The 27,047-nt window shown below is 43.5% G+C and overlaps 1 protein-coding gene across 2 annotated transcripts in view; it reads left to right on the plus strand.

The window, feature by feature from the left end:
• ABI3 (ABI family member 3) overlaps positions 1-27,047 on the plus strand; it is a 159,808-nt gene that overhangs the window by 21,471 nt on the left and 111,290 nt on the right. For both annotated transcript variants that reach the window (XM_077252491.1, XM_077252492.1), the window contains exons 2-4: positions 3,453-3,620; positions 4,965-5,141; positions 24,548-24,633. In XM_077252491.1, coding sequence (XP_077108606.1) covers positions 3,453-3,620; positions 4,965-5,141; positions 24,548-24,633 — 431 coding nt within the window. The remainder of the gene's footprint in view (positions 1-3,452; positions 3,621-4,964; positions 5,142-24,547; positions 24,634-27,047) is intronic.

The following is a 27,047-nucleotide window of genomic DNA, read 5'->3' on the forward strand; positions in this document are numbered from 1 at the left end:
GTAAAGTTTCTCTGTAGCTCCCTCACAGGGGAAATAAAGCATTGCACTTTTAACATAAAAACCAATGGGCTGTCCATATCATGCACTTACAGATGGAGTCCTTCAGAGAGAGGTATTGTTAGGGTTGGCGGAACGCACCGAATATATATTTATTAGAAATAGTAGGTGCGTTCGCAACCCGGGATCCACCGTGCAGGAAAGAACCTGCTGCTAGATATGGCGGTACAAAATAGTAGTATAAACAAACTCTGTTACTTCACAGAGTCTGTTAGCAAAGAGAACGCTGTGCCCTGTTTAGCTCACAGAGGAACACAGCTACTTAGTAGAGCAGGTAGTGGTCATGCAGTCAAATGCAAACACGCAGCTCCTCTCCGGTGGAGCCGGAATTCTATGGCTATACGCCAGCCCTGAATCCACTCACATGAAACTCCTCGCCGGAGGTGCCAGCATTCTAGGGGCTTATTTCAGCCGGGTCCCTGAATACACACACACGAAACTCCTCGCCGCAGGTGCCAGGATTCTAGGGGCTTATCTCAGCCGGGTCCCTGACTGCATAGAAACACGACCACACTGGCGCTGAGCTCATACATAAATTGATACTAGCGCATGGCCGTGCGGTCATGAGAACCTTTAATAGCTGAAGCAACTTCAGGACCTTCCCAGAAGGACCAATGGAAGGCTGCCACAGAACTTGATCAGGTACAGGGCCTTCCTGGAGGACCAATGGAAGTTGCTGCAGTACCTGAGCATATGACCCTTGATCTCCATTGAGAGATCTTACCCTGGGCATGCTCAGTGTGTGCAAAGCAGGATTTAGTCCCAGAAAAGCCTGCTCGCGGCAGACCAGTGCAGGGTACAATAGCAGAGCCTGGAGAGGCAGCAGTAACCCTTTGCACAGTATCAGACTCAGTGAGACGCTGGTACTGATGTCTCCGCTGAGCAGGCTCCACTGCGGCCAATGCAGAATGGGAGACCGCAGCAGACATGGTTTGAGATTCCCCCTGTGCAGCAGGGTGAACTTGACTCCTAACAGGTATATTGTGCAGCTGATCTGCATTGTGCTTTACTGATGGAGAACAAGACTGTGTAAAGACAAGTTGCACCATAGACTATTGGATCTGGACACCTCTAATAAACTCCCATTTAAACATTTATTTCAGAAAACTCTGATGCAGCCTGTGATCTGGAATGGTAGACACTGCATTATTTGAGAAACACAAGTTTTTCTAGGGACCCAATAATAACTACAGACTTTTATAGGAGATAGGCAGCTGCTACCTAGGAATCAATGTCTCCTATCACTCAGGCTTTAAGCTGCAGAGCAGATTGGCATTGAGCTGACAGCAAATTTGGAACAATCAAGCTCAATAGTACCCATACTAGTTGTCTATACACCAGTTTCTGTGATGCACAAGGAAAGACATTACACTTAGGGTACTGTCACACAGTGGCACTTTGGTCGCTACAACGGCACGATCCGTGACGTTCCAGCGATATAGTTACGATATCGCTGTGTCTGACACGCTACTGCGATCAGGGACCCCGCTGAGAATCGTACGTCGTAGCAGATCGTTTGAAACTTTATTTCGTCGTCAAGTGTCCCGCTGTGGCGGCATGATCGCAGCGTGTAACAAAGGTGTGCACGATATTCCCAATGTCCCGTATGACTTCTACATCGCAACTACGTCATGAAATTATCGCTCCAGCGTCGTGCATTGCAAAGTGTGACCGCAGTCTACGACGCTGGAGCGATAATCAAGCGACGCTGCAACGTCACGGATCGTGCCGTCGGAGCGATCAAAGTGCCACTGTGTGACAGTACCCTAAGATCTTCTTTAATTGCCCCTTAACCAACCAAATAAGATCTCCTGCTTTGTGCTGATGATGGGTAAACTCACCTGAAACATGTGTCTGCAAATAGAGTGTGTGGTTTAGCTTTTATCTTAAGTCATGTGGCAGGGGGTCAATATTAACTTTTAGGATTGCAGCTTCTAATAGACGGTACTAGAGTTCAAGGAATCTCTCTCTCTGAAGAGACATTTTTCATATCACTTTCTAAAATATTACACTGGTCAACAGCATTGTTGGTGCCAAAATATTTCATCGAATTTAGGGTATTTTTGGGGTGCTGATTCTGAATATGTCATCAGTTTTGCCAGATTGGCTCAAGTTTTTGAGATTTTTGGTATCTTATTTATAGCACTTGTTGGTAAATGCGACGCATCATCTCATTAATTTCTTTGGATTAGTACTTGAACTGAGCAGTTCTCAATATAGTTTTGTGTTAATTAGTGTTCTAAAAGTTTGTTCATAGCTTGATTTTTGCACTAACTTTATGTTGTTGTCTGTTTTCCAGTGAAAAGCATGAACTCATCAAGAAGAAGTTGTCTTAACGATCCAGACTCATTCTGTTACATTTGTGGTGAATACACACTGCCAAAACATAGAAGAAACATAACAGACTTCGTAAAAAAAGTGTATTTTGCCTATTTTGGGGTTATGCTTGGGGACCAAGACAAGTTTTGGGCACCACACATAGTGTGCAAAGCATGTATCGAATTATTACGAAAATGGAGCAAAGGACAAAGAAAAAGCTTCAAATTTGGTGTTCCAATGGTGTGGAGAGAGCCAAAAAATCATCATGATGACTGTTATTTATGGTAAACACACAGGTACAGGCACATCTTCACAATGAGGGACAGGCCTTCTTGCAGATTCCATGTTACTCCCATTTTCGTTTCTTATGCTTATTGAATCCTTGCACTTGCACTGCACAGAAATAACAGTCATCATGATGATTTTTTGGCTCTCTCCACACCATTGGAACACCAAATTTGAAGCTTTTTCTTTGTCCTTTGCTCCATTTTCGTAATAATTCGATACATGCTTTGCACACTATGTGTGGTGCCCAAAACTTGTCTTGGTCCCCAAGCATAACCCCAAAATAGGCAAAATACACTTTTTTTACGAAGTCTGTTATGTTTCTTCTATGTTTTGGCAGTGTGTATTCACCACAAATGTAACAGAATGAGTCTGGATCGTTAAGACAACTTCTTCTTGATGAGTTCATGCTTTTCACTGGAAAACAGACAACAACATAAAGTTAGTGCAAAAATCAAGCTATGAACAAACTTTTAGAACACTAATTAACACAAAACTATATTGAGAACTGCTCAGTTCAAGTACTAATCCAAATAAATTAATGAGATGATGCGTCGCATTTACCAACAAGTGCTATAAATAAGATACCAAAAATCTCAAAAACTTGAGCCAATCTGGCAAAACTGATAGCATATTCAGAATCAGCACCCCAAAAATACCCCAAATTCATTAAAATATTTTGGACACCAGAAAAAAAAATTTTTTTTGTTGACCTGTGTTATTTATTATTTATTTCATAGCAATATCAGTAAAAAACCCTTTCATTGCTTCTCCCCATGCTGTGTTTTCAGGCTCCTGACAAGCGTAAGGCCCTGGAGAGCACCATGTCTCTAGTCACACAGACGCTGGCCAGTGTGGCCTGTCAAGTAGGAGTGGCTGCCCGCCATGTGTCGGATATGTTAGAGGTACAGAGCCTAATGCTGCAGAAGGAGGAAGTAAGACTCCGCTATGTTTCTCAGGTCAGTCACCAAGAGGATCCAAACAATACTGCTGCGTCATGCTAAAAAATGGCTGCCTATATATATATAAAGTGGTTGTCTGACCATTGGGTACAAGATTGCAGGTCACTCCTTGTGAATCCTCACAGAGCTCACACTGCACGCTGTGAGGATTCTTTGGTGCCAGAATCAGCAGGTACGTGGTATATGCGATTTGCATACAAGCAGTCATGTGCCGACTAGATATATGTGGCCACGCTCAATGTATGTGTATTGCGGTCAGGCCAGACACGTCTTGAAATGTGGCCAGAAGATTGAAAATCACAAACTTGTGGTCACATGATGGCCCATTCTCGGCGCCAGAGAATTTTCACATCGTGGAGTGTGCACAGAGCGACTGCAGACTTGTATGCCATGGCTGGACAAACCCTTTAAGAAGGCTTCTCATAGTGGAGAGAGCCAACTTGATACAGGGAGACTTCTAGGCCAAGCAATGTTTCTCGGAATAAGGAGCTTGTAGGTGGCTTCTTATCCTAAGTAGGGATTAGCGGACCAGTGGAAGTTCGAGTTCTGATACCTGACCCAAACTTTAGTCCAAGGTACATTTCGGAACTGTTCCTGAACTTGATCCAGAACCCGAACCCTATTGAAAACAATGGAGACCTGAACTTTGGAGCATGAAAATTTTCTCTCTCTCTTTCCCTCTCCTCCCAGACTTCCCTCAGCACTCTGAACAATAAAACGGACTTCCGAGGGAAGTTCAGCACCGGACACTAACTGTCCAGTATGAACCCTGAACTTTTAAGCTGGGATTACCCCATCTCTATTTGTCTATATTTAGGAATTCTAAGAACATCTAGACATGTTTCTTCATATAGCTAGTACCTAGAAATAGTACTGAATTATGAAATCTACTTTGTGTATCAATTCCTCATGGTTTTTAGATATCTATATGCTGATTTTGAAGAAAACTTGAATAAGGTAAGGACATAGAATTATTGCAATACTTTCCAGCTATATTTGCTTAAAATAGAGCATAAATTACTCAGTAACATACTGTAGATGTGAGTACTTTTCTGCCCAATGATGACAGAAGTATTCTAGGAGTGATACCTTTATTGGCTAACCAGAAAATAATATGTTTGCAAGCTTTCAGACCACAGTGGCTCCTTCTTCAGGCAAGATTGCAAAGCTTGCAAACATATTATTTTCTGGTTAGCCAATAAAGGTATCACTCCTAGAATACTTCTGTCGTCATTGGGCAGAAAAGTATTCACATCGATTTTTCTGGCTAACACGGTACCACAATACAATTTGTTATTGTACATCAGTAACATAGGGAATGCAAATGATTTATATCTGCAGTTACTAGACATCCACGTGGAAAAAGTTGCCCGCCAGAAAATTGGGAAGATGACAGCAGCCAAAAAAGTTCAACTCAGCCCGAAAATCCAAAGTGGACAGAACAGCAGACCTCTGGGCTCTTATTCCAGAATACCCATTAGCTTCACTTCTCTTGATAATACTGGTCATGGGATAATGGTAAGGCTTCTACTATCTGCTCATTACTGGGGTAGAGGGGGCAGATACTTAATATAAGGCCGGGGTCACATGACCACTATGATGTTGTCACTATAGATGACAGATCATTAACAATAGACCTAAGTAAGCACCCAAATTGATGCTTCTAGCGATTAGTGGGGTTGTAATACTGACGGATTGCAATAGAATTTATAGGGAGGAGTGCACACTGAGCAATTACCTTATCTGGCATGGAAGCCCCCCAAAATTATCTAGATTTCTTGAAATTGGAATTTACAATGAATCCGATCCCTATCCTAGACAACCAGGGAACTCACAATGAAACATCTCACTACTATAAGACCACCTGGCAATTTACAATTAATCCTTTCTCTTCCGTAGACCACCAAGACCACCAGGGAATTTGCCTATGAATTCTTTCACTTCTCTAGACTGCCAGGAAATTTATAATGAATCACATGATGAATCCTTTCAGTGCCCTAGACCAGTGATTTTCAACCAGTGTTCCGCGGCACACTAGTGTGCCGCGACACATGGTCGGGTGTGCCGCGGGGAAAGTTCCCCAAACTATGGTGCCCCCTTTGTTTTGTTCCCCGGCAATGCGCAGCGATGTGCAGCGATGCGCAGTCACGGAATAACACATGCGCGAGCTTTGAACGCTCGCGCGACTTAATGATGTCACCGAGGCCGGCGCGTCATCCTGAGAGCGGAGAGACTCTCGCATTTGCCCGCCGCCAAGGTAATGCCCGCCAATAATGCTGTGTATAATCATTAAGTCAGCAACAGCTCATTAACCCCTTTCCGACCTTTGACGCCACGTAGGCGTCATGAAAGTCGGTGCCAATCCGACCCATGACGCCTACGTGGCGGCATGGAATGATCGCGTCCCTGCAGATCGGGTGAAAGGGTTAACTCCAATTTCACCCGATCTGCAGGGACAGGGGGAGTGGTACTTCACCCAAGGGGGGGTGGCTTCACCCCCTCGTGGCTACGATCGCTCTGATTGGCTGTTGAAAGTGAAACTGCCAATCAGAGCGATTTGTAATATTTCACCTAAAAAACTGGTGAAATATTACAATCCAGCCATGGCCGATGCTGCAATATCATCGGCCATGGCTGGAAACACTTATGTACTCCCCCCCACCACCACCGATCTCCTCTCCGGTCCTCCGTCCGGTGCTCCGCTCCCCTCTGTCGTCCTGTCCGCTCCCCCGTCCTCCTGCCCGCTCCCCCCGTGCTCCGATGCCACCCCCCGTCCTCCAATCCACCCCCCATGCTCAGATCCCCCCCCCCCTCATGCTTACCGGGCCTCCCGGTGTCCGTCCGTCTTCTCCATGGGCGCCGCCATCTTCCAAAATGGCGGGCGCATACGCAGTGCGCCGGCCGAATCTGCTGGCTGGCAGATTCGTTCCAGGTATATTTTGATCACTGAGATATAACCTATCACAGTGATCAAAATAAAAAAAATAGTAAATGACCCCCCCCCCCTTATCACCCCCATAGGTAGGGACAATAATAAAAAAAAAGAAAATATTTTTTTTTCTTTTTCCACTAGGGTTAGGGTTAGAACTAGAGTTAGAACTAGGGTTAGGGGTAGGGTTAGGGCATGTGCACAAAAAAAAACTAAAAACAGGGAGAGACTGAGAACTGAGAACTGTTGAGGAAGAGCTTCGTGTGTGTCTTTCCACCATTCCTGCCAGGATATCCCTTTTGTGTTTATCGAAACAGGCCCAGGTTTCACACTGAGTGAGTATAAATACATTTAGCATCTATATTATTAACTATATGTAGAATATGTACTGTTTTAGTGTCATTTTGTGCCATTTTGGTTGGTGGTGTGCCCCGGGATTCTAGGTCACCAGAGAAATAAGGATTAATTCTTTTACCATCCAAGAACACAAGGGAATTTACGTACAATGAATTCTTGAACTACTCTAGATCACCAAGTCATTTACAACTAATAATTATTTCAGTCAGTACCTGACATTGGCCGTACACACGCAATGGCCGTCAGCCGAACGCCGCATTGATGCATTGCTCATTTGTCCAACAGCCGACACTCCCATACACAGTATCATACCGCTGCTGCTGCCTCCTCGCTCGCTTCCGGCCTCTGCTTCTCGTGCGCGCGCGCATACCAGGTTCAGTGCTGCGCGTGTGCACTTCTGATCTTCTGTTGGCGCTCCTCTTCGTCTCCTCTATGGTCCTGGAGGACTAGTACCTGGAAGTCGGTCCTCCTTATTGTCCTCTCTATGGTTCTGGAGGTCTGTTACCCGGAAGTGCTACCCTGCCTTTAGGTATTTAAACTGCTTCCTGCCGTCCCTCTGTGCCTGGTTATCATTTGTTCCTTCAGGTGTTCCTGGCCGCTCTTAGTCTCTGTGAAGTTTGTTTTCCCTCTGACTTTGGGTTTATCCTGTCTTTCCTGTATCCTGCTAGCCTCTGCGTTTCCTCAGTTCCTCCGCAAGTCCCTGTACTGCTGCAGTTTACCCATCAGTCCTGTTTTACCCATCAGTCCTGTTTAACCCATCAGTCCTGTTTCTCTGCAGTACTCACCTATCCTGTGGTCCTACTATCTCCGCCTCTTCTTGGTCTTCTCCCGTCCTGGTCCTCCAGCTTCCGTGGCGATAGTCCCTCACGGGCCTGCCCCTAACTCTCCCTGTATAGGGGGCGGTCTATCTGGTCAGCTCGTCCGTGAGGGGTTCGTCGTCGCGGTCTAGAGGGTCCACTCTCCGTTTTCCCTCTTTGAATCGTCACACTTAAATAGGACTTCACTCGGGTGACATCTGAGTGCAGCCTGATTCTTACAGCATTACACACAGGAGCCTTTGCTCGAACTGCTCTGTATAAGAATACTGCTGGCTGAAATATCGGCTGGTGGCTTATCTTGGTAATCAATGCTGATCATTAGACCAAAATAGACATGCGCAATAATAATAATAATTTTATTACTATAGCGCTGACATATTCCGCAGTACTTTACATTATAGAGGGGACTTGTACAGACAGTAGACATTACAGCATAACAAGAAACACAGATCAAAACAGATACCAAGAGGAATGAGGGCCCTGCTCGCATGAGGAAATAGGGGAGACACGAGAGGTGGATGGTAACAATTGCTTTCGTTGTTCGGACCAGCCATAGTGTAAGAATCGGGTGTTCATGTTCATATAATGCTGCATGAACCGGTTATCAGCCTAAGTATGTAACAAAGAGCATATCGGAGCCAGAGAACTGAATTGTTACAGCAAAAGAAACCCACCGGACAAAATGATCAGGTACGATGTATTTTGGATTACAACTCTAGGAGTAGCGAAATTAGGGCTGCTATTGCCAAACATTGGCACATTTTACAACTAGACGATACAATTTCCCAATTTATTGGTGAGTACCCAGCGATCTCTTTTAGGAGATCTCAGAACCTCAGAGATCATTTAGTTCATAGTCACCATAAGGGTCCAAGACAAAAATACATCTTTGAGTCCAGAGGCCCAAAATGGGGCTGCACTCGATGTGGTAAGTGCGTTGCATGTAAAAATATTTGTGATTCTACTGAGTTCCCCAATTCTGCTGGGGATAGAATCTTTAAAATCACCCACACAATTACATGCACTACCAAAGCAGTGGTTTACCATGCCACCTGCCCCTGCAGCCTCATCTATGTGGGGATGACGTCGCGTGAACTTCGCCGCAGGGTGCGTGAGCACGTCTTGGATATCGTTGATGCGTCCACTGAAGACGACACCACTAAATTAAAACCAGTACCACGCCATTTTAAGGCCTTTCACAATTGCGACCCTATGGGGTTGAGCGTTAAGGGTATTGATAGAGTGTTTATTGGTCCCCGTGGAGGGAACTGGAAGAGACTCCTGGCTCAAAGGGAAACAAGGTGGATATACAGACTCAATACCATTTCTCCATATGGCTTAAACGATCATAATAGCTTTGTTCCCTTTCTACCTACATGATCGTTCTGCCCCAGTTATTATCTTTATGACCTCTCATTGCTGTCTTCTGTTTGTTTTTATCCTGGCTTGTTTTTAATAAATCTTATATGTTGCATGTCAGTGTCTCATTTTTTACTTTTATTTTTAACGTTTTAGGGGTTTATATATTTGGTCATATTTTTCCATGATGTCTCAAGAGGATGTCACTATCAGCTGCTTCAAGAGGACACACGCGTCGTGGCAGCATATTTGTTATATCTACTCATCTATCAGGATTCCTTTTTTCATCATTTAGTCATTATTATATGGTTCTTTTACCTTTTTCACATATTCACTTACCATTCATCTTATTTATACTATTTGGTAATTAGTATATATGCACTTATGTCACTTTATTATAGTATATCATATATTGTATTGTATTCCTCACCTGGTGTGAGGCTTATTATTGGCATTTATTATATTTATTATATGCACTTATGTCACTTTATTCCATTTTAGCATTTTATATTGTTCTTTTTTCTTTATTTGCGATACTTATATACTGGTGCACGTCACCTTATGTCTTTTTTATAACCATATAATCTATGGGTACCCTTGTCTCTTTTACTAATTAATTACCTAAGGTGGTTTTTCATCTCACTTATAATATAGCAATATTTTTATTGATTTTTATTATCTCTTCACGTATTATATGCTATTGTCCCTTCACTTTTCCTCACTTCCTTTATGGTATTATTCCCACACTTTCGCCATCCACTTTATCCTTGTTAGTTATTCGTCATTTCTTTTACGCACCCTTTTTCTTTTTCTTTTTCACCTTTATTGGTGTCTACTAGTATTATTGGCATCTTTATTATTTTTTTCTTATTCCTTATTCTGCCACATCTCTACTTTTGGCTACGCTGTTTCCTTTTCATTTTACATATGCGCCTGTGACTTGCTGCTGCATAGCACAGCTGTATACTTTTGGCTTAGCCCCATTAAACTGCTGCTCTTTTTACGCATGCGCAGTAGGTATGTCCCCTGTCTTAGCAGCGCGCGCATGCGCTGTTGGTGCCTGACAGACGCGCTGTTCCATTTAGGCTCTAGTAATTGCTGTTTCTCTACCGCACGCATGCGCAGCAGGTACTCTTCCTGTCTCAGCAGCGCGCGTCTGCGCGGTAGGTGTCTGACTGACGCCGAACAAATTTCCGGTTTCCAGCACTACACGTGCAATTATGCGCACGCGCAGCAGGTATGTTTTCTGTCTCAGCAGCGCGCGTCTGCGCTGTAGGTGTCTGATAGACGCCGAATGAACTTCCGGTTCTCAGCACTACACGTGCAACCATGTGTACTGCGGTATGGCGCGCCTGTGCTGCAAAATCAGCACTTTACTGCTATAGCTGCATGTACGGTGTGGGGGCTTAAGGTATGTTTATTATTATGCATGATCACAGGTGTTGGCGGCTCTACTTCTAATTCCTCTGTCCTCCAATTGGTCATGACCAATATATAACCCCATTTGGCCAGGACCCAACCACCCCAGACGAAGCATTTCGGTGCGAAACGCGCGTCGGGTGTGGTGGGTCCCCGGGTTCTGCCTCCTGGTAACTATACCCATATTTAGACGCTATATTTATGTAGTATGTGAGTACTTCTGTCAAGCTGTCTCAGCTGTTTAATGTTATGTATGGGCATTGTGTTATACTTCACATGTGTATATACTTACTATGCTGTATGTTGATGGAGTTATCATACATCTGTCACATATTTGTTGCCATATATGCTCCTTTAATGATTACTCTCTGCTGCTTTACTTTTGTGTCTACTGAGGTCGTTTCCTGTGTGTGACCCACCATTGTTTCTGCACTGGTGGTCACTACCCCTAACAATTTTATATGTTATATATGTTGTTTTTATATCAATAAAGTATATACTTTCTTCTAGTATCTGGCCTTGATGTGAGGGTATTTTGTTTTGGTGTGTCATTATGGTTATACCTTCATGGCTTTATTAGGGATATTATGTTGGTGTTTCTTTTAAGTATGTAACAGTACAGACACAGAGGGCTATTAACTGCATAAAGCTTGTGAGAACATGATGCGAGGAACCTGATTATGGTTTAAGTTTTTTGAATGGGTCACACAGGGATAGTTAGGTTAATGCGTTGAGGTGGTAGGCCAGTCTGAACAAATGCATTTTTAGGGCACGCTTAAAACTGTGGGGATTGGGGATTAATCATATTAACCTAGGTAGTGCATTCCAAAGAATTGGCGCAGCACGTGAAAAGTCTTGGAGACAGGAGTGGGAGGTTCTGATTATTGAGGATGCTAACCTCAGGTCATTAGCAGAATGGAGGGCACGGGTAGGGTGGTAGGCTGAGACCAGGGAGGAGATGTAGGGTGGTGCTGAGCCATGGAGTGCTTTGTGGATGAGGGTAATAGTTTTGTACTGGATTCTGGAGTGGATGGGTAACCAGTGTAATGACTGGCACAAGGTAGAGGCATCGGTGTAACGGTTGGTGAGGAATATGATCCTGGCTGCAGCATTCTGGACAGATTGGAGAGGGGAGAATTTGGTAAGAGGGAGGTCGATTAGTAGAGAGTTACAATAGTCCAGACGAGAATGAATAAGTGAAACAGTAAGAGTTTTTGCAGAGTCGAAAGTAAGAAAAGGGCGAATTCTATAAATGTTTTTGAGATGCAGATAAGAAGAGCGAGCCAATGATCGGATGTGGGGGGTGAAGGAAAGCTCAGAATCAAGTATGACCCCAAGGCAGCGGGCATGTTGCTTGGGAGTAATGGTGGAAACATACACGGAGATGGCAATGTCAGGCAAAGGTAGGTTAGTAGAGGGAGAGAACACGAGGAGTTCAGTTTTGGCAGGTTCAGTTTCAGATAGAGGGAGGGCATGATGTTAGAGACAGCGGTAAGACAATCACTGGTGTTTTCTAAAAAGGCAGGCGTGATATCAGCAGAAGTGTATAACTGGGTGTCGTCAGCATAGAGATGGTCCTGGAAACCAAATCGCAATCAACAACGCTCCTGACCATCAGTTGGCCAGTGCTTCCATACACGTCGTAGCTTGTCGGCTGAACGACATCGGCAGGTCCAAACCCATTTAGGGAGCCTTAAGACTACTAGAGAATTAATCATTTTATTACCTTAGACCACCAGGGACTTTACAATTATCCCTTTCACTAACCTAGACCACCGGGGACTTTATAATGAATCCTTTCACTAACCTAGACCACCAGGGACTTTACAATGAATCCTTTCACTACCCTAGACCACCAGGGACTTTACAATGAATCCTTTCACTACCCTAGACCACTAGAGACTTTACAATGAATCCTTTGGATACCCCAGAGCAACAAGGAATTTACAACTACCGGTAATCCTTTTACTTCCTTTGATTACCAGGGAATTTACAATTAATCATTTCTCTACCCTAGACCACCAGGAAGTTTGAAATTACAAAACATAGCCATTCATGTAAACACATTCTTTATTTCTGACAGCCAGTGTTGTTTCATAAATGAAAAAATCAGTCTCTACAAAATGATCTGAAACATGTAATAAGATATTACTTTCTGCTATCAGACGCAACGTCACTGATATAATAACGTCAGCTGTACTGAGAGGCGCCATCCAGACCACTACAGGAGCATTGAGTAATAACCAAAAGGAGAAGTGGTTATACAAAGGGAGAAATGTGCAGCAAACTTTTCCCATCACCGAGTCTAAGATGCAGAGACAGCATGAAAGAAACATTCCAGTATTCTTATTAAAATAGCATCAAGATAAAAGACATATACGTCTATGGGTTCAAATAGGTGATCAGTGAATGGTCCTTATCACCACGCGGTGTACTTCACACATGCATAAGTAAATTAGGCAGTCAACTAGCGCACTTTTATAGGGGTGCACAATTTATAAATGTGTATAATTTTTTGTGCACAGCCAACTGGACACAGGCTCAGCGTTCAATAAGAACTTTTTCTACATTAAAGGGTTAGATATAAATTTATATATACTGTATATATATAGCTCTGGCAAAAATTAAGAGAATACTGCACAGTTTTCTAAAAATCATCATCTCTACATGTCTGACAGCCATTCCATTCCAGTGTCAGTTGAATTCCAACCAGAGTACACCTTATTCTACTTAATGTGCTTCTGATTAGGTGATCACCTGAACCAAATCTTATTTAATGAAGGAATGTATAAAAAAAAAACCTGCTGTGGTGTTCACAATCCTCTTGCAATAGGACAAGCTGGATGGCAAAACAAGTGCTCGTAATATCCCAAAAGTAATAGGAATGAAAAAATAACAACCATGCCAAAGGAGTTGAAAGAAAAGTCTTGAGTGAGGAAAAGAAGGACTCAATTCTGGCTTTACTAGCAGAGGGACATAGTGAGCGTCATCTTGCCTCCATCCTTAAAATTTCTAAGATGGCAGTCCATTACAATAAGGTCTGTTGTGTATCCGCTTTTTGGGCTCCCCTGGTGGTTGCTGGTGGTACTGGTGACTTGTTTGCACTTTGCTGCTTCTGTTCACCTGCTTCCATCAGCGTTTGGGAGTTTCCTATTTAGCCTTGCTCTCCAGTCATTTCCTTGCCGGTCATCATTGTAACCAGAGCCTTCGGTTGCATGTTCCTGCTACTAGTCTGCTGATCAGCTAAGTGGACTTTGTCCTTTTGTTTTGTATCTTTAGTCCAGTTTGCAGTTTTTGTAATTCCCTGTAGCTGGAAGCTCTTGCGGGCTGAAATTGCCATTCCTGTGTCATGAGTTGACACAGGAGTCTTAAAGTAATTTCAGGATGGTTTTTTGAAAGGGTTTTCAGTTGACCGTGAAGTCCTCTTTTGTATCCTTCTGCTATCTAGTAAGTGGACCTCTCTTTGCTAAATCTACTTTCATACTGTGTATGTCTTTTCCTCTTATTTCACCGTTATTACATGTGGGGGGCTGCTATCATCTTTTGGGGTATTTCCCTAGAGGTAAGCCAGGTCTGTTTCTTCCTCTACCAGGCTTAGTTAGTCCTCCGGCTGGCGCGTGGCATTTAGGAAGCCGTAGGTATGCTCCCTGGCTACTATTAGTTGTGTGGTAGATTTAGCTCACGGTCAACTCGAGTTTCCATCACCCGAGAGCTCGTTCGTGATTTATATGTTTCTTACGTTCCCTTGCCATTGGGAACCATGACAGTATGACCGGCCATGTGTTAAACTTATTGGCAGAAAAAAGGAGAGAAAAAGGAAGTCTGTAAATTTTTTTTTTTTTCTTTTTCCCTATGCTTGCTCCATAGTTGGATCAGTTGTAGTTCAGCTCTAATTACTGCCTTTGCCTTTCTCTCCTTATAATCCTTGAATGGCTCTGAGCTCACCTGTTTAAAGATGGATCCTCAGAGTTTGGCTGCAGGTTTAAATAATCTTGCTACGAAGGTTCAAAATTTACAAGATTTTGTTATGCATACTCCTATTTCTGAACCTAAAATCCCTACACCAGAGGTGTTTTCCGGAGATAGATCTCGGTTTCTGAATTTCAAATATAATTGTAAATTATTCCTTTCTCTCAGACCTCACTCCTCAGGAGATCCTGTCCAGCAGGTTAAGATTGTAATTTCTTTGCTCCGAGGTGACCCTCAAAATTGGGCATTTTCATTGGCACCAGGGGATCCTGCGTTGCTCAATGTGGATGCGTTTTTCCTGGCTTTAGGGTTGCTTTATGAGGAACCTAATTTGGAGATTCAAGCTGAAAAAGCTTTGATAGCCCTATCTCAAGGGCAAGATGAAGCTGAGATATACTGCCAAAAATTTCGTAAATGGTCTGTGCTTACTCAGTGGAATGAGTGCGCCTTAGCGGCAAATTTCAGAGAGGGCCTTTCTAATGCCGTTAAAGATGTTATGGTCGGGTTCCCTGCGCCTACAGGTCTGAATGAGTCCATGACAATGGCAATTCAGATTGATCGGCGTTTGCGGGAGCGCAAACCCGTGCACCATTTGGCGGTATCTTCTGAAGAGACGCCAGAGAAAATGCAATGTGACAGAATTATGTCCAGAAGCGAGCGGCAGAATTATAGGCGTAAAAATGGGTTATGCTTCTATTGTGGTGATTCTGCTCATGTTATATCGGCATGCTCTAAACATACTAGGAAGGTTGACAAGTCTATTTCAATTGGCACTTTACAGTCCAAATTTATTTTGTCTGTAACCTTGATTTGTTCATTATCAGTTATTACCGTGGATGCCTATGTGGACTCTGGCGCCGCTCTGAGTCTTATGGACTGGTCCTTTGCCAGGCGCTGTGGGTTTGATTTAGAGCCTCTGGAAGTCCCTATACCTCTGAAGGGTATTGATTCTACACCTTTGGCTTGTAATAAACCACAGTTCTGGACGCAAGTGACTATGCGTATGACTCCAGACCATCAGGAGGTGATTCGCTTCCTTGTGTTGTACAATTTACATGATGTTTTGGTGCTTGGATTACCATGGTTACAGTCTCATAACCCAGTCCTTGACTGGAAAGCTATGTCTGTGTTAAGCTGGGGATGTCGGGGGGCTCATGGGGACACTCCTATGGTGCCCATTTCGTCATCTATTCCATCTGAGATTCTGGCATTTTTGTCTGATTATCGTGATGTTTTTGAAGAGCCTAAGATTGGTTCACTCCCTCCTCACAGGGATTGTGATTGCGCCATAGATCTGATTCCTGGCAGTAAATTTCCAAAGGGTCGTTTGTTTAACCTATCTGTACCTGAACATGCTGCTATGCGCGAGTATATTAAGGAGTCCCTGGAAAAGGGACATATTCGTCCTTCTTCATCACCTTTAGGAGCCGTTTTTTTCTTTGTCTCTAAAAAGGATGGCTCTCTGAGGCCTTGTATTGATTATCGACTCCTGAATAAAATTACAGTCAAATATCAGTATCCGTTGCCTTTGCTGACTGATTTGTTTGCTCGCATAAGGGGGGCTAAGTGGTTCTCTAAGATTGATCTTCGTGGGGCGTATAATTTGGTGCGAATTAAGCAGGGGGATGAGTGGAAAACCGCATTTAATACGCCTGAGGGCCATTTTGAGTATTTGGTAATGCCTTTCGGCCTTTCTAATGCACCTTCTGTCTTTCAGTCCTTAATGCATGATATTTTCCGTGAATATTTGGATAAATTTATGATAGTGTACTTGGATGATATTTTGATATTTTCTGATGACTGGGAGTCTCATGTTCAGCAGGTCAGGAGGGTTTTTCAGGTTTTGCGGGAGAATTCTTTGTGTGTAAAGGGTTCAAAGTGTGTTTTTGGGGTTCAAAAAATTTCCTTTTTGGGGTACATTTTTTCCCCTTCTTCTATTGAGATGGACCCTGTCAAGGTTCGGGCTATTTACGACTGGACGCAGCCTACTTCTCTGAAGAGTCTCCAGAAATTCTTGGGCTTTGCTAATTTTTATCGTCGATTTATAGCTGGTTTTTCTGGCGTTGCTAAACCTCTGACGGATTTGACTAAAAAGGGTGCTGATGTTGCCAATTGGTCCCCTGCTGCCGTGGAGGCCTTCCGGGAGCTTAAGCGCCGCTTTTTGTCTGCCCCTGTGTTGCGCCAGCCTGATGTTTCCCTTCCCTTTCAGGTTGAGGTCGATGCTTCCGAGATTGGAGCGGGGGCGGTTTTGTCGCAGAAAAGTCCCGACTGCTCAGTGATGAGACCTTGTGCGTTCTTTTCGCGAAAATTTTCACCCGCCGAGCGAAACTATGATGTTGGTAATCGGGAGCTTTTGGCCATGAAGTGGGCATTTGAGGAGTGGCGTCATTGGCTTGAGGGTGCCAAACATCAGGTGGTAGTTTTGACTGATCACAAGAATTTAATTTATTTGGAGTCTGCCAGGCGCCTGAATCCTAGACAGGCACGTTGGTCGTTGTTCTTTTCCCGGTTTAATTTTGTGGTCTTGTACTTACCGGGTTCTAGGAATGTGAAGGCAGATGCTCTTTCTAGGAGTTTTGAGCCTGACTCTCCTGGGAATTCTGAACCTGCTGGTGTCCTTAAGGATGGAGTGGTTTTGTCTGCTGTCTCTCCTGATTTGCGACGTGCTTTGCAAGAATTTCAGGCGGATAGACCTGATCGTTGTCCGTCTGGTAGATTGTTTGTTCCTGACGAGTGGACCACTAGAGTCATCTCGGAAGTTCATTCTTCTACTCTGGCAGGTCATCCGGGAATTTTTGGCACCAGAGATTTGGTGGCTAGATCCTTCTGGTGGCCTTCCCTGTCTCGAGATGTGCGTGTTTTTGTGCAGTCTTGCGATGTGTGTGCTCGGGCCAAGCCTTGTTGTTCTAGGGCTAGTGGGTTGTTGTTGCCCTTGCCTGTTCCGAAGAGGCCTTGGACGCACATCTCTATGGACTTTATCTCGGACCTCCCTGTTTCTCAGAAGATGTCTGTCATCTGGGTGGTGTGTGACCGTTTTTCTAAAATGGTTCATTTGGTGCCATTGCCTAAGTTGCCTTCCTCATCTGAGTTGGTCCCTCTGTTTTTTCAAAATGTGGTTCGCCTGCATGGTATTCCGGAAAACATCGTTTCTGACAGGGGTACCCAGTTCGTGTCTAGATTTTGGCGGGCAGTCTGTGCCAGGTTGGGCATTGATTTGTCTTTTTCGTCTGCATTCCATCCTCAGACCAATGGCCAGACGGAACGAACTAATCAAACTTTGGAGACTTATTTGAGGTGTTTTGTGTCTGCGGATCAGGATGATTGGGTTGCCTTTCTGCCGTTGGCGGAGTTTGCTCTTAATAATCGGGCTAGTTCTGCCACTTTGGTTTCTCCTTTCTTTTGCAATTCAGGGTTTCATCCGCGTTTTTCATCTGGTCAGGTTGAATCTTCGGATTGTCCTGGAGTGGATGCGGTAGTGGATCGGTTGCATCAGATTTTGGGACAAGTGGTGGATAATTTGGAATTGTCCCAGGAGAGGACTCAGCAGTTTGCTAACCGCCGTCGTCGTGTTGGCCCCCACCTTCGTGTTGGGGACTTGGTGTGGTTGTCTTCCCGTTTTGTCCCTATGAGGGTTTCTTCTCCTAAATTTAAGCCTCGGTTCATCGGTCCTTATAGGATTTTGGAGATTCTTAACCCTGTCTCCTTTCGTTTGGACCTCCCGGCATCTTTCGCTATCCATAATGTGTTCCATCGGTCGCTGTTGCGGAGATATGAGGTACCGGTGGTTCCTTCTACTGAACCTCCTGCTCCTGTGCTGGTGGAGGGTGAATTGGAGTACGTGGTAGAAAAGATCTTGGACTCCCGTATTTCCAGACGGAGACTTCAATATCTGGTTAAATGGAAGGGCTATGGTCAGGAAGATAATTCTTGGGTAACTGCCTCTGATGTTCATGCCTCGGATTTGGTTCGTGCCTTTCATAGGGCTCATCCAGATCGCCCTGGCGGTTCTTGTGAGGGTTCGGTGCTCCCTCCTTAAGGGGAGGGTACTGTTGTGTATCTGCTTTTTGGGCTCCCCTGGTGGTTGCTGGTGGTACTGGTGACTTGTTTGCACTTTGCTGCTTCTGTTCACCTGCTTCCATCAGCGTTTGGGAGTTTCCTATTTAGCCTTGCTCTCCAGTCATTTCCTTGCCGGTCATCATTGTAACCAGAGCCTTCGGTTGCATGTTCCTGCTACTAGTCTGCTGATCAGCTAAGTGGACTTTGTCCTTTTATTTTGTATCTTTAGTCCAGTTTGCAGTTTTTGTAATTCCCTGTAGCTGGAAGCTCTTGCGGGCTGAAATTGCCACTCCTGTGTCATGAGTTGACACAGGAGTCTTAAAGTAATTTCAGGATGGTTTTTTGAAAGGGTTTTCAGTTGACCGTGAAGTCCTCTTTTGTATCCTTCTGCTATCTAGTAAGTGGACCTCTCTTTGCTAAATCTACTTTCATACTGTGTATGTCTTTTCCTCTTATTTCACCGTTATTACATGTGGGGGGCTGCTATCATCTTTTGGGGTATTTCCCTAGAGGTAAGCCAGGTCTGTTTCTTCCTCTACCAGGCTTAGTTAGTCCTCCGGCTGGCGCGTGGCATTTAGGAAGCCGTAGGTATGCTCCCTGGCTACTATTAGTTGTGTGGTAGATTTAGCTCACGGTCAACTCGAGTTTCCATCACCCGAGAGCTCGTTCGTGATTTATATGTTTCTTACGTTCCCTTGCCATTGGGAACCATGACAAAGGTCATGCAACAGACATTGGGGACAACGAAGCTACAGACCGGCAGAGGGAGAAAATGACTCTCCACTGACCGAGATGACCATCATCTTATTTGAATGTCACTCACCAACCGCAGGATGACATCAAGTGACCTACAAGAAGAATGGCAAATGGCAGCTGGGGTGAAGTGCACGGCAAGAACAGTTCGTAACAGGCTCCTAGAGGCAGACCTCAAGTCATGTAAAGCTAGAAAAAAGTCTTTCATCAATGAGAAGCAGAGGAGAGCCAGGCTGAAGTTTGCCAAAGACCATAAGGATTGGACCATAGAGGACTGGAGTAAGGTAATCTTCTCTAGTTAGGAGTCTAAATTTCAGCTTTGCCCAACACCTGATTGTCTAATGGTTAGACAGAGACCTGGAGAGGCGTACAAGCCACAGTGTCTTGCACCCACTGTGAAATTTGGTGGAGGATCGGTGATGATCTGGGGATGTTTCAGCAAGGCTGTAACTGGGCAGGTTGTTCTTTGCAAAGGATGGATGAATCAAGCCGTATACAAGGTTATCCTGTAAAAACAGTTGATTCCTTCTGCTCAGACAATGTTCCCCAACTCTGAGGACTGTTTTTTCCAGCAGGATAATGCACCATGCCACACAGCTAGGTCAATCAAGGTGTGGATGAAGGACCACCACATCAAATCCCTGTCATGGGCAGCCCAAACTCCAGACCTGAACCCCATTGAAAACCTCTGGAATGTGATCAAGAGGAAGATGGATAGTCACAAGCCATCAAATAAAGAAGAACTGCTTAAATGTTTGTACCTGGAGTGGCATAAGGTCACCCAAAAGCAGTGTGAAAGACTGGTGGAAAGCATGCCAAGACACATGAAAGCTGTGATTACAAATCATGGTTATTCCACAAAATATTGATTTTTGAACTCTTCCTGAGTTAAAACATTAGTATTGTTGTTTCTAAATGATTATGAACTTGTTTTCTTTGCATTATTTGAGGTCTGAAAGCAATGCATTTTTTGTTATTTTGACCATTTCTCATTTTCAGAAAATAAATACAAAATTTATTGCTTGGAACTTTGGAGACATGTTGTTATTAGTTTATAGAATAAAAGAACAATTTATATTTTACTCAAAAATATATCTATAAAGAGAAAAATCAGACAAACTGAAAATTTTACAGTGGTCTATTAATTTTTGCCAGAGCTGTATATATCTTTATCGAAGAGTCACCTAATAATAAGCAGGTCACAGGGCAATGAGATGTATTCTGTGGAAGAACCAGCAGTAGTAGCAGCACCACAGGAGAAATTTAAACTGATCCGCCATCAGATTTGACAAAATAATCCACATACATTGTTAAATAGATCTATTTGAATTGATGAGGCTGGTGTACTTACTTTGACAATCCATGTGAGAATGGCTATATAATTCTACCTGGCAGTTTGTTTGCTTAATACTAGAATGAAAATGTTATGAGTGCAGATGAAATTGCTCAGTTATCTATCTGGTTCATTTTAATATGGAATTTCAAGGTAAGTACATCAGCCTCATCAGGTCCATGATATCTATTAAATATATACAAGGTACATATATAAATATATAGCTTGCAGTGTGAAATCTGGTGACATATCTGCTTTACTGTTATAGCGTGCCCACATGATCTACAAACATGATGGCTCCACCAGAGCATGAGACAATCTTCAGTGGTGCAAATGTTCTTGAAGTACGCTTTTACATAGATCAAGTTTTCTTGCAATGAGAATTACATTATGGCCGGGGTCACACTTGCGAGTGCAATGCGAGAAACTCACATCAATACCTGGCACTGGCGCTGGCACTCGGGACCGGAGTGTGCGGCTGCATGTATTTCTATGCAGTTGAACGCTTCGGTCCCGGGTGCTAGTGGCTGCGCCGGGTATTGATGCGAGTTTCTCGCATTGCAATCGCAAGTGTGACCCCGGCCTATATCTGATCATGTCTCATAGAAATCAAATCTTCTCTTAAATGGACATTGAGTTATCAATCAAGCTAGAAAGGCTGCTGGTGGTTGGAAACAACCTCAGGAGTCAGGCAAGGAAATTAGATATTGAGCTATGAAACAAACTACCAAGGCTCATGCTAGGTGAGGAAACAACTTTAGGAGGCAGAGGCTTGTTACCTGCTCCTTCATACCCAGAGCACTTAAAGGGATCCTATTCCAATATATAGTAGGTGTAATAATAATAATAGCAAATACCTCCAATTAGAAATGTAGTATAGTTTTTCTGATGCACTATGTCTCTTTCCTCTTGTGCAGGTACTGCAGGACCTTATGTATCCAGAGTTACGACCACTGATGTTGTGACAGTTAGTTAGCTAGTTGCTAGTGGTCGTAACCATGGACACATAAGGTTCTGCAATGCTTGCACATGAGGAAAGACACATAGCGCATCAGAAAAACTATAATAAATTTCTAATTGGAGGTATTTGCTACTATTATTATTATTACACCTACTACATATTGGGATAGGATCTTGGAAATGGGAATACCCCTTTAGTGCCTCATTTGAGTATAAATTAAAATATTAATTTATTGGGAATGCAGCAACAGATAGAAGATGTAAAATAGTCGACAGATTTCGCTGTCAAAGACCTGTGTGCCAATATGTACGGTTTGTGCAATATGTACGGTTACTGACAGATTCCCCTTTAATCTAGGACCAGATTTCTTTTTCATGGATTTTGAATTTTTCGAAGAAACGACAATCAAGTAACCCATCTGGCCAGTTGTGGCCAAAAGTATTGACACCCCTGCAATTCTGTCTGATAATACTCAGTTTCTTCCTGAAAATGATTGCAAACACAAATTCTTTGTTATTATTATCTTCATTTAATTTGTCTTAAATGAAAAGACACAAAAAGAATTGTTCTAAAGCCAAATTGGATATAATTCCACACCAAACATAAAAAAGGGGGTGGACAAAAGTATTGGCAATGTTCAAAAAATCATGTGATGCTTCTCTAATTTGTGTAATTAACAGCACCTGTAACTTACCTGTGGCACCTAACAGGTGTTGGCAATAACTAAGTCACACTTGCAGCCAGTTGACATGGATTAAAGTTGACTCAACCTCTGTCCTGTGTCCTTGTGTGTACCACATTGAGCATGGAGAAAAGAAAGAAGACCAAAGAACTGTCTGAGGACTTGAGAAACCAAATTGTGAGGAAGCATGAGCAATCTCAAGGCTACAAGTCCATCTCCAAAGACCTGAATGTTCCTGTGTCTACTGTGCGCAGTGTCATCAAGAAGTTTAAAGCCCATGGCACTGTGGCTAACCTCCCTAGATGTGGACGGAAAAGAAAAATTGACAAGAGATTTCAACGCAAGATTGTGCGGATGTTTGATAAAGAACCTCGACTAGGGGTACTGTCTCATAGTGGCACTTTTGTCGCTACGACGGTACGATCCGTGACATTCCAGCGATATCCATACGATATCGCTGTGTCTGACACGCAGCAGCGATCAGGGACCCTGCTGAGAATCGTACGTCATAGCAGATCGTTTGGAACTTTCTTTCGTCGCTGGATCTCCCGCTGTCATCGTTGGATCCGGTGTGTGTGACACCGATCCAGCGATGCGTTCGCTTGTAACCAGGGTAAATATCGGGTTACTAAGCGCAGGGCCGCGCTTAGTAACCCGATGTTTACCCTGGTTACCATCGTAAAAGTAAAAAAAACAAACCGTACATACTCACATTCCGGTGTCCGTCAGGGTCCCTCGCAGTCTGCTTCCCGCTCTGACTGACTGCCGGCCGGAAAGTAAGGAGAGCACAGCGGTGACGTCACCGCTGTGATCTGCTTTCACTTTACGGCAGCACTCAGTCAGAGCGGGAAGCAGACTGCGAGGGCCCTGACGGACACCGGAATGTGAGTATGTACGGTTTGTTTTTTTTTACTTTTACGATGGTAACCAGGGTAAACATCGGGTTACTAAGCGCGGCCCTGCGCTTAGTAACCCGATGTTTACCCTGGTTACCCGGGGCCCTCGGCATCGTTGGTCGCTGGAGAGCGGTCTGTGTGACAGCTCCCCAGCGACCACACAACGACTTTCCAACGATCACGGCCAGGTCGTATCGCTGGTCGTGATCGTTGGAAAGTTGCAGAGTGTGACAGTACCCTAACATCCAAACAAGTTCAAGCTGCCCTGCAGTCCGAGGGTACAACAGTGTCAACCCGTACTATCCGTCGGCGTCTGAATGAAAAGGGACTGTATGGTAGGAGACCCAGGAAGACCCCACTTCTTACCCCGAGACATAAAAAAGCCAGGCTGGAGGTTGCCAAAAGTTACCTGAAAAAGCCTAAAACGTTTTGGAAGAATGTTCTCTTGTCAGATGAGACAAAAGTAGAGCTTTTTGGGCAAAGGCATCAACATAAAGTTTACAGGAGAAAAAAAGAGGCACTCAAAGAAAAGAACACGGTCCCTACAGTCAAACATGGCGGAGGTTCCCTGATGTTTTGGGGTTGCTTTGCTGCCTCTGGCACTGGACAGCTTGACCGTGTGCATGGCATTATGAAGTCTGAAGACTACCATCAAATTTTGCAGCATAATGTAGGGCCCAGTGTGAGAAAGTTGGGTCTCCCTCAGAGGTCATGGGTCTTCCAGCAGGACAATGACCCAAAACACACTTCAAAAAGCACTAGAAAATGGTTTGAGAGAAAGCACTGGAGACTTCTAAGGTGGCCAGCAATGAGTCCAGACCTGAATCCCATAGAACACCTGTGGAGAGATCTAAAAATGGCAGTTTGGAGAAGGCACCCTTCAAATATCAGGGACCTGGAGCAGTTTGCCAAAGAAGAATGGTCTAAAATTCCAGCAGAGCATTGTAAGAAACTCATTGATGGTTACCGGAAGCGGTTGATTGCAGTTATTTTGGCTAAAGGTTGTGCAACCAAGTATTAGGCTGAGGGTGCCAATACTTTTGTCTGGACCATTTTTGGAGTTTTGTGTGAAATGATCAATGTTTTGCTTTTTGCTTCATTCTCTTTTGTGTTTTTTTCATTTAAGACAAATTAAATGAAGATAATAATACCAAAGAATTTGTGTTTGCAATCATTTTCAGGAATAAACTGAGTATTATCTTACAGAATTAAAGGGGTGTCAATACTTTTGGCTACAACTGTATAACAATACCCAGTGCTATAAGAGGAGCCTGTATATATTTTGCATCCAGCCAGAGGCTTCAGCTCTCACTGTTGGATCTATAGATTAGAACTAACTGTGGATACTAATAACTATAAGATGAGGACTTCCATTTGTTTCCAATATCTTAGGATTCTGACTCACAGTTATCTAGAACTGGAACGATGTCCCGGAGAATAAGTGTGAAAACCATGGGCCAGACACACGGGTCACTGGGGTAAGTAGGCCATGTTAAATACATGAATTCTCCATATCTGAGAGCTGTAATAATGTATGCACATGTATTATACTCAAGTACTAGCATCATTTAAAAGCTAAGAGAGACTTCTGTGCTGTGGGAGAAATGGAGAAGAGGGTAACACCACTGGCACCACAGAGATGGGGCCTATTTAAGTTTCCTATTAGCAAGATTGAAGATTCACTGGAATTACCATATAGCATTACTTATGGGCACTATACCTAAAAGTCTATATGGCTTTGGCACCGTAGCTGCCACTAATATGAGCTGTTGGCACAATTATACACCCCCCATCATGCCACCTTGGGCATATACATGTGACTAGTCCTACTCTCCCTGGACTCTGGGTTGCTAACCATCCGTAATTTATGCACAGTCCGTAAAACCTGGTGCTTTTCCCTGCTGTCCATAGCATCCAGCATAAAAATGCACAGCCTGTGATTTTTTCACTTTTCTTCCAATGTTTGCACTGCGCATGTGCTAGAGAGGCTGCCACATGTAGTACAAACAGGACCTCACCAGAAGAAGAATGATGATGGCGTGAGGAAAGAAGATCACCCAAGCCGGGACAACCCCTTTATGGCTTCTCACAGTAGCAGAAGCAACATGCGGCCTTGTGTTGTGTTGAGAAATGGATCCTGGGACACTTTGGAGAAATGGCCGCACCACTGATACAACCATTAATCCATTCCGTACTGCAAGTTAAATTGTTTGAAACAATATCCAGTCTCCACATAAACCATTTGAAGGTCTTTCCATGACGTCCAGCTACAGGTGTCCATTGACCTGATGCCCCCTATCTCAAAGGTTATCCTGGTGCAGAGCAAGACAGCAATGGAGGCTGGAATAGAGGTCTTTCCTCTTGCTGGAGTAATGCTTATTATTGTATATATTGCATCAACTACTGTTTAATAGTGCCTGAGTTTCTGTTTCCAGCAATAGTGTTATATTTCCAGTAGAGTGCTTTCACTTTCCCTTTGCAAGCTGACAGACAAGATGCTAAGATCCTAAGCTATAAGAAATACCAGTTGTAAGCTGTGTTATCTTTGATCCTGAATAAACATATATTTACCTTTGATTGGCTGGACAGTTTCATCCATGAGTCCTAATTTTTTTCTTGAATGCATCGATAGTCGATAGCTGGAGATTGGTCTGGAGACAACACATGGAATGCAGGAAGAGGCTGTCATGAGGGGACATCATATCAGAACCACTCCTAGGATTATGGTGTCGGGTGGCATAATTTACAGTAGCCGGACCTCTTTAGCCTTCATTCAAAGTACCCTAACAGCTCAGCGTTAAATTTAATTTGGTTGTAGAACCCACGGTATGTCTATTTCTCCAAAGTGTTCCTGGAGACATTATTCAACATGACAACGCTGACAAAGATATCAATTCATTGTCTCTCATTTGTTCCAGAATTTCTTTGGATTGCAGCATGATGTTTAGCTTTTGAGAATCTTTTGGTCTACTTCACTTTGTCAGACAGGTCTTATTTAATATAAGAACAGGTGTGGCAGTAATCAGGCCTGGGTGTGGCTAGGGAATTTGAACTCGGCTTCCCCAAGATGTGATAAACCACTGTTAATTTAATCATTGCTAATCACTTTTTCACACAGGACCTGTAGGTTTGGATTTCTTTTTCCCTTAATAATAAAGACCTTGATTTAAAAACTGTATTTTGTTTTTACTTGTGTCATCTTTGTATAATATTTACATTTGTTTGATCTGAAACATTTAAGTGTGACAAACATGCAAAAGAATAGGAAATCAGGAAGGGGGCAAACACTTTTTCACACCACTGTTTATACAGTGGGGGAAATCATTATTTGATACACTGCTGATTTTGCAAGTTTTAATACCTACAAAGAATGGAGAGGTCTGAAACTTTTATCGTAGGTACACTTCAACTGTGAGAGGCAGAATCTAAAAATAAAAAGGCTGAAAATCACATTGTGTGATTTTTAAATAAATAAATTGCATTTTATTGCATGAAATAAGTATTTGTTCACCTACCAACCTGCAAGAATTCTGGCTCTCGCAGACCTGTTAGTTTTTCTTTCAGAAGCCCTCCTACTCCTACTCATTAACGGTATTAATTTTACCTGTTTGAAACCGTTCCCTGTATAAAAGACACCTGTCCACACACTTCAACCTCTCCACCGTGGCCAAGACCAAAGAGCTGTCTAAGGATACCAGGGACAAAAGTGTAGACCTGTACAAGACTGAGATGGGCTACAGGACAATAGGCAAGCAGCTTGGTGAGAAGGCAACAACTGTTGGCACAATTATTAGAAAATGGAAGAAATACAAGGTGACTGTCAATCTTCCTTGGTCTGAGGCTCCATGCAAGGATGATTCAGAGAAAGGTCAGGAATCAGGCCAGAACTACA

The sequence above is a fragment of the Ranitomeya variabilis genome, chromosome 4, assembly GCF_051348905.1.
Source record: "Ranitomeya variabilis isolate aRanVar5 chromosome 4, aRanVar5.hap1, whole genome shotgun sequence".
Classification (NCBI taxonomy): domain Eukaryota; kingdom Metazoa; phylum Chordata; class Amphibia; order Anura; family Dendrobatidae; genus Ranitomeya; species Ranitomeya variabilis.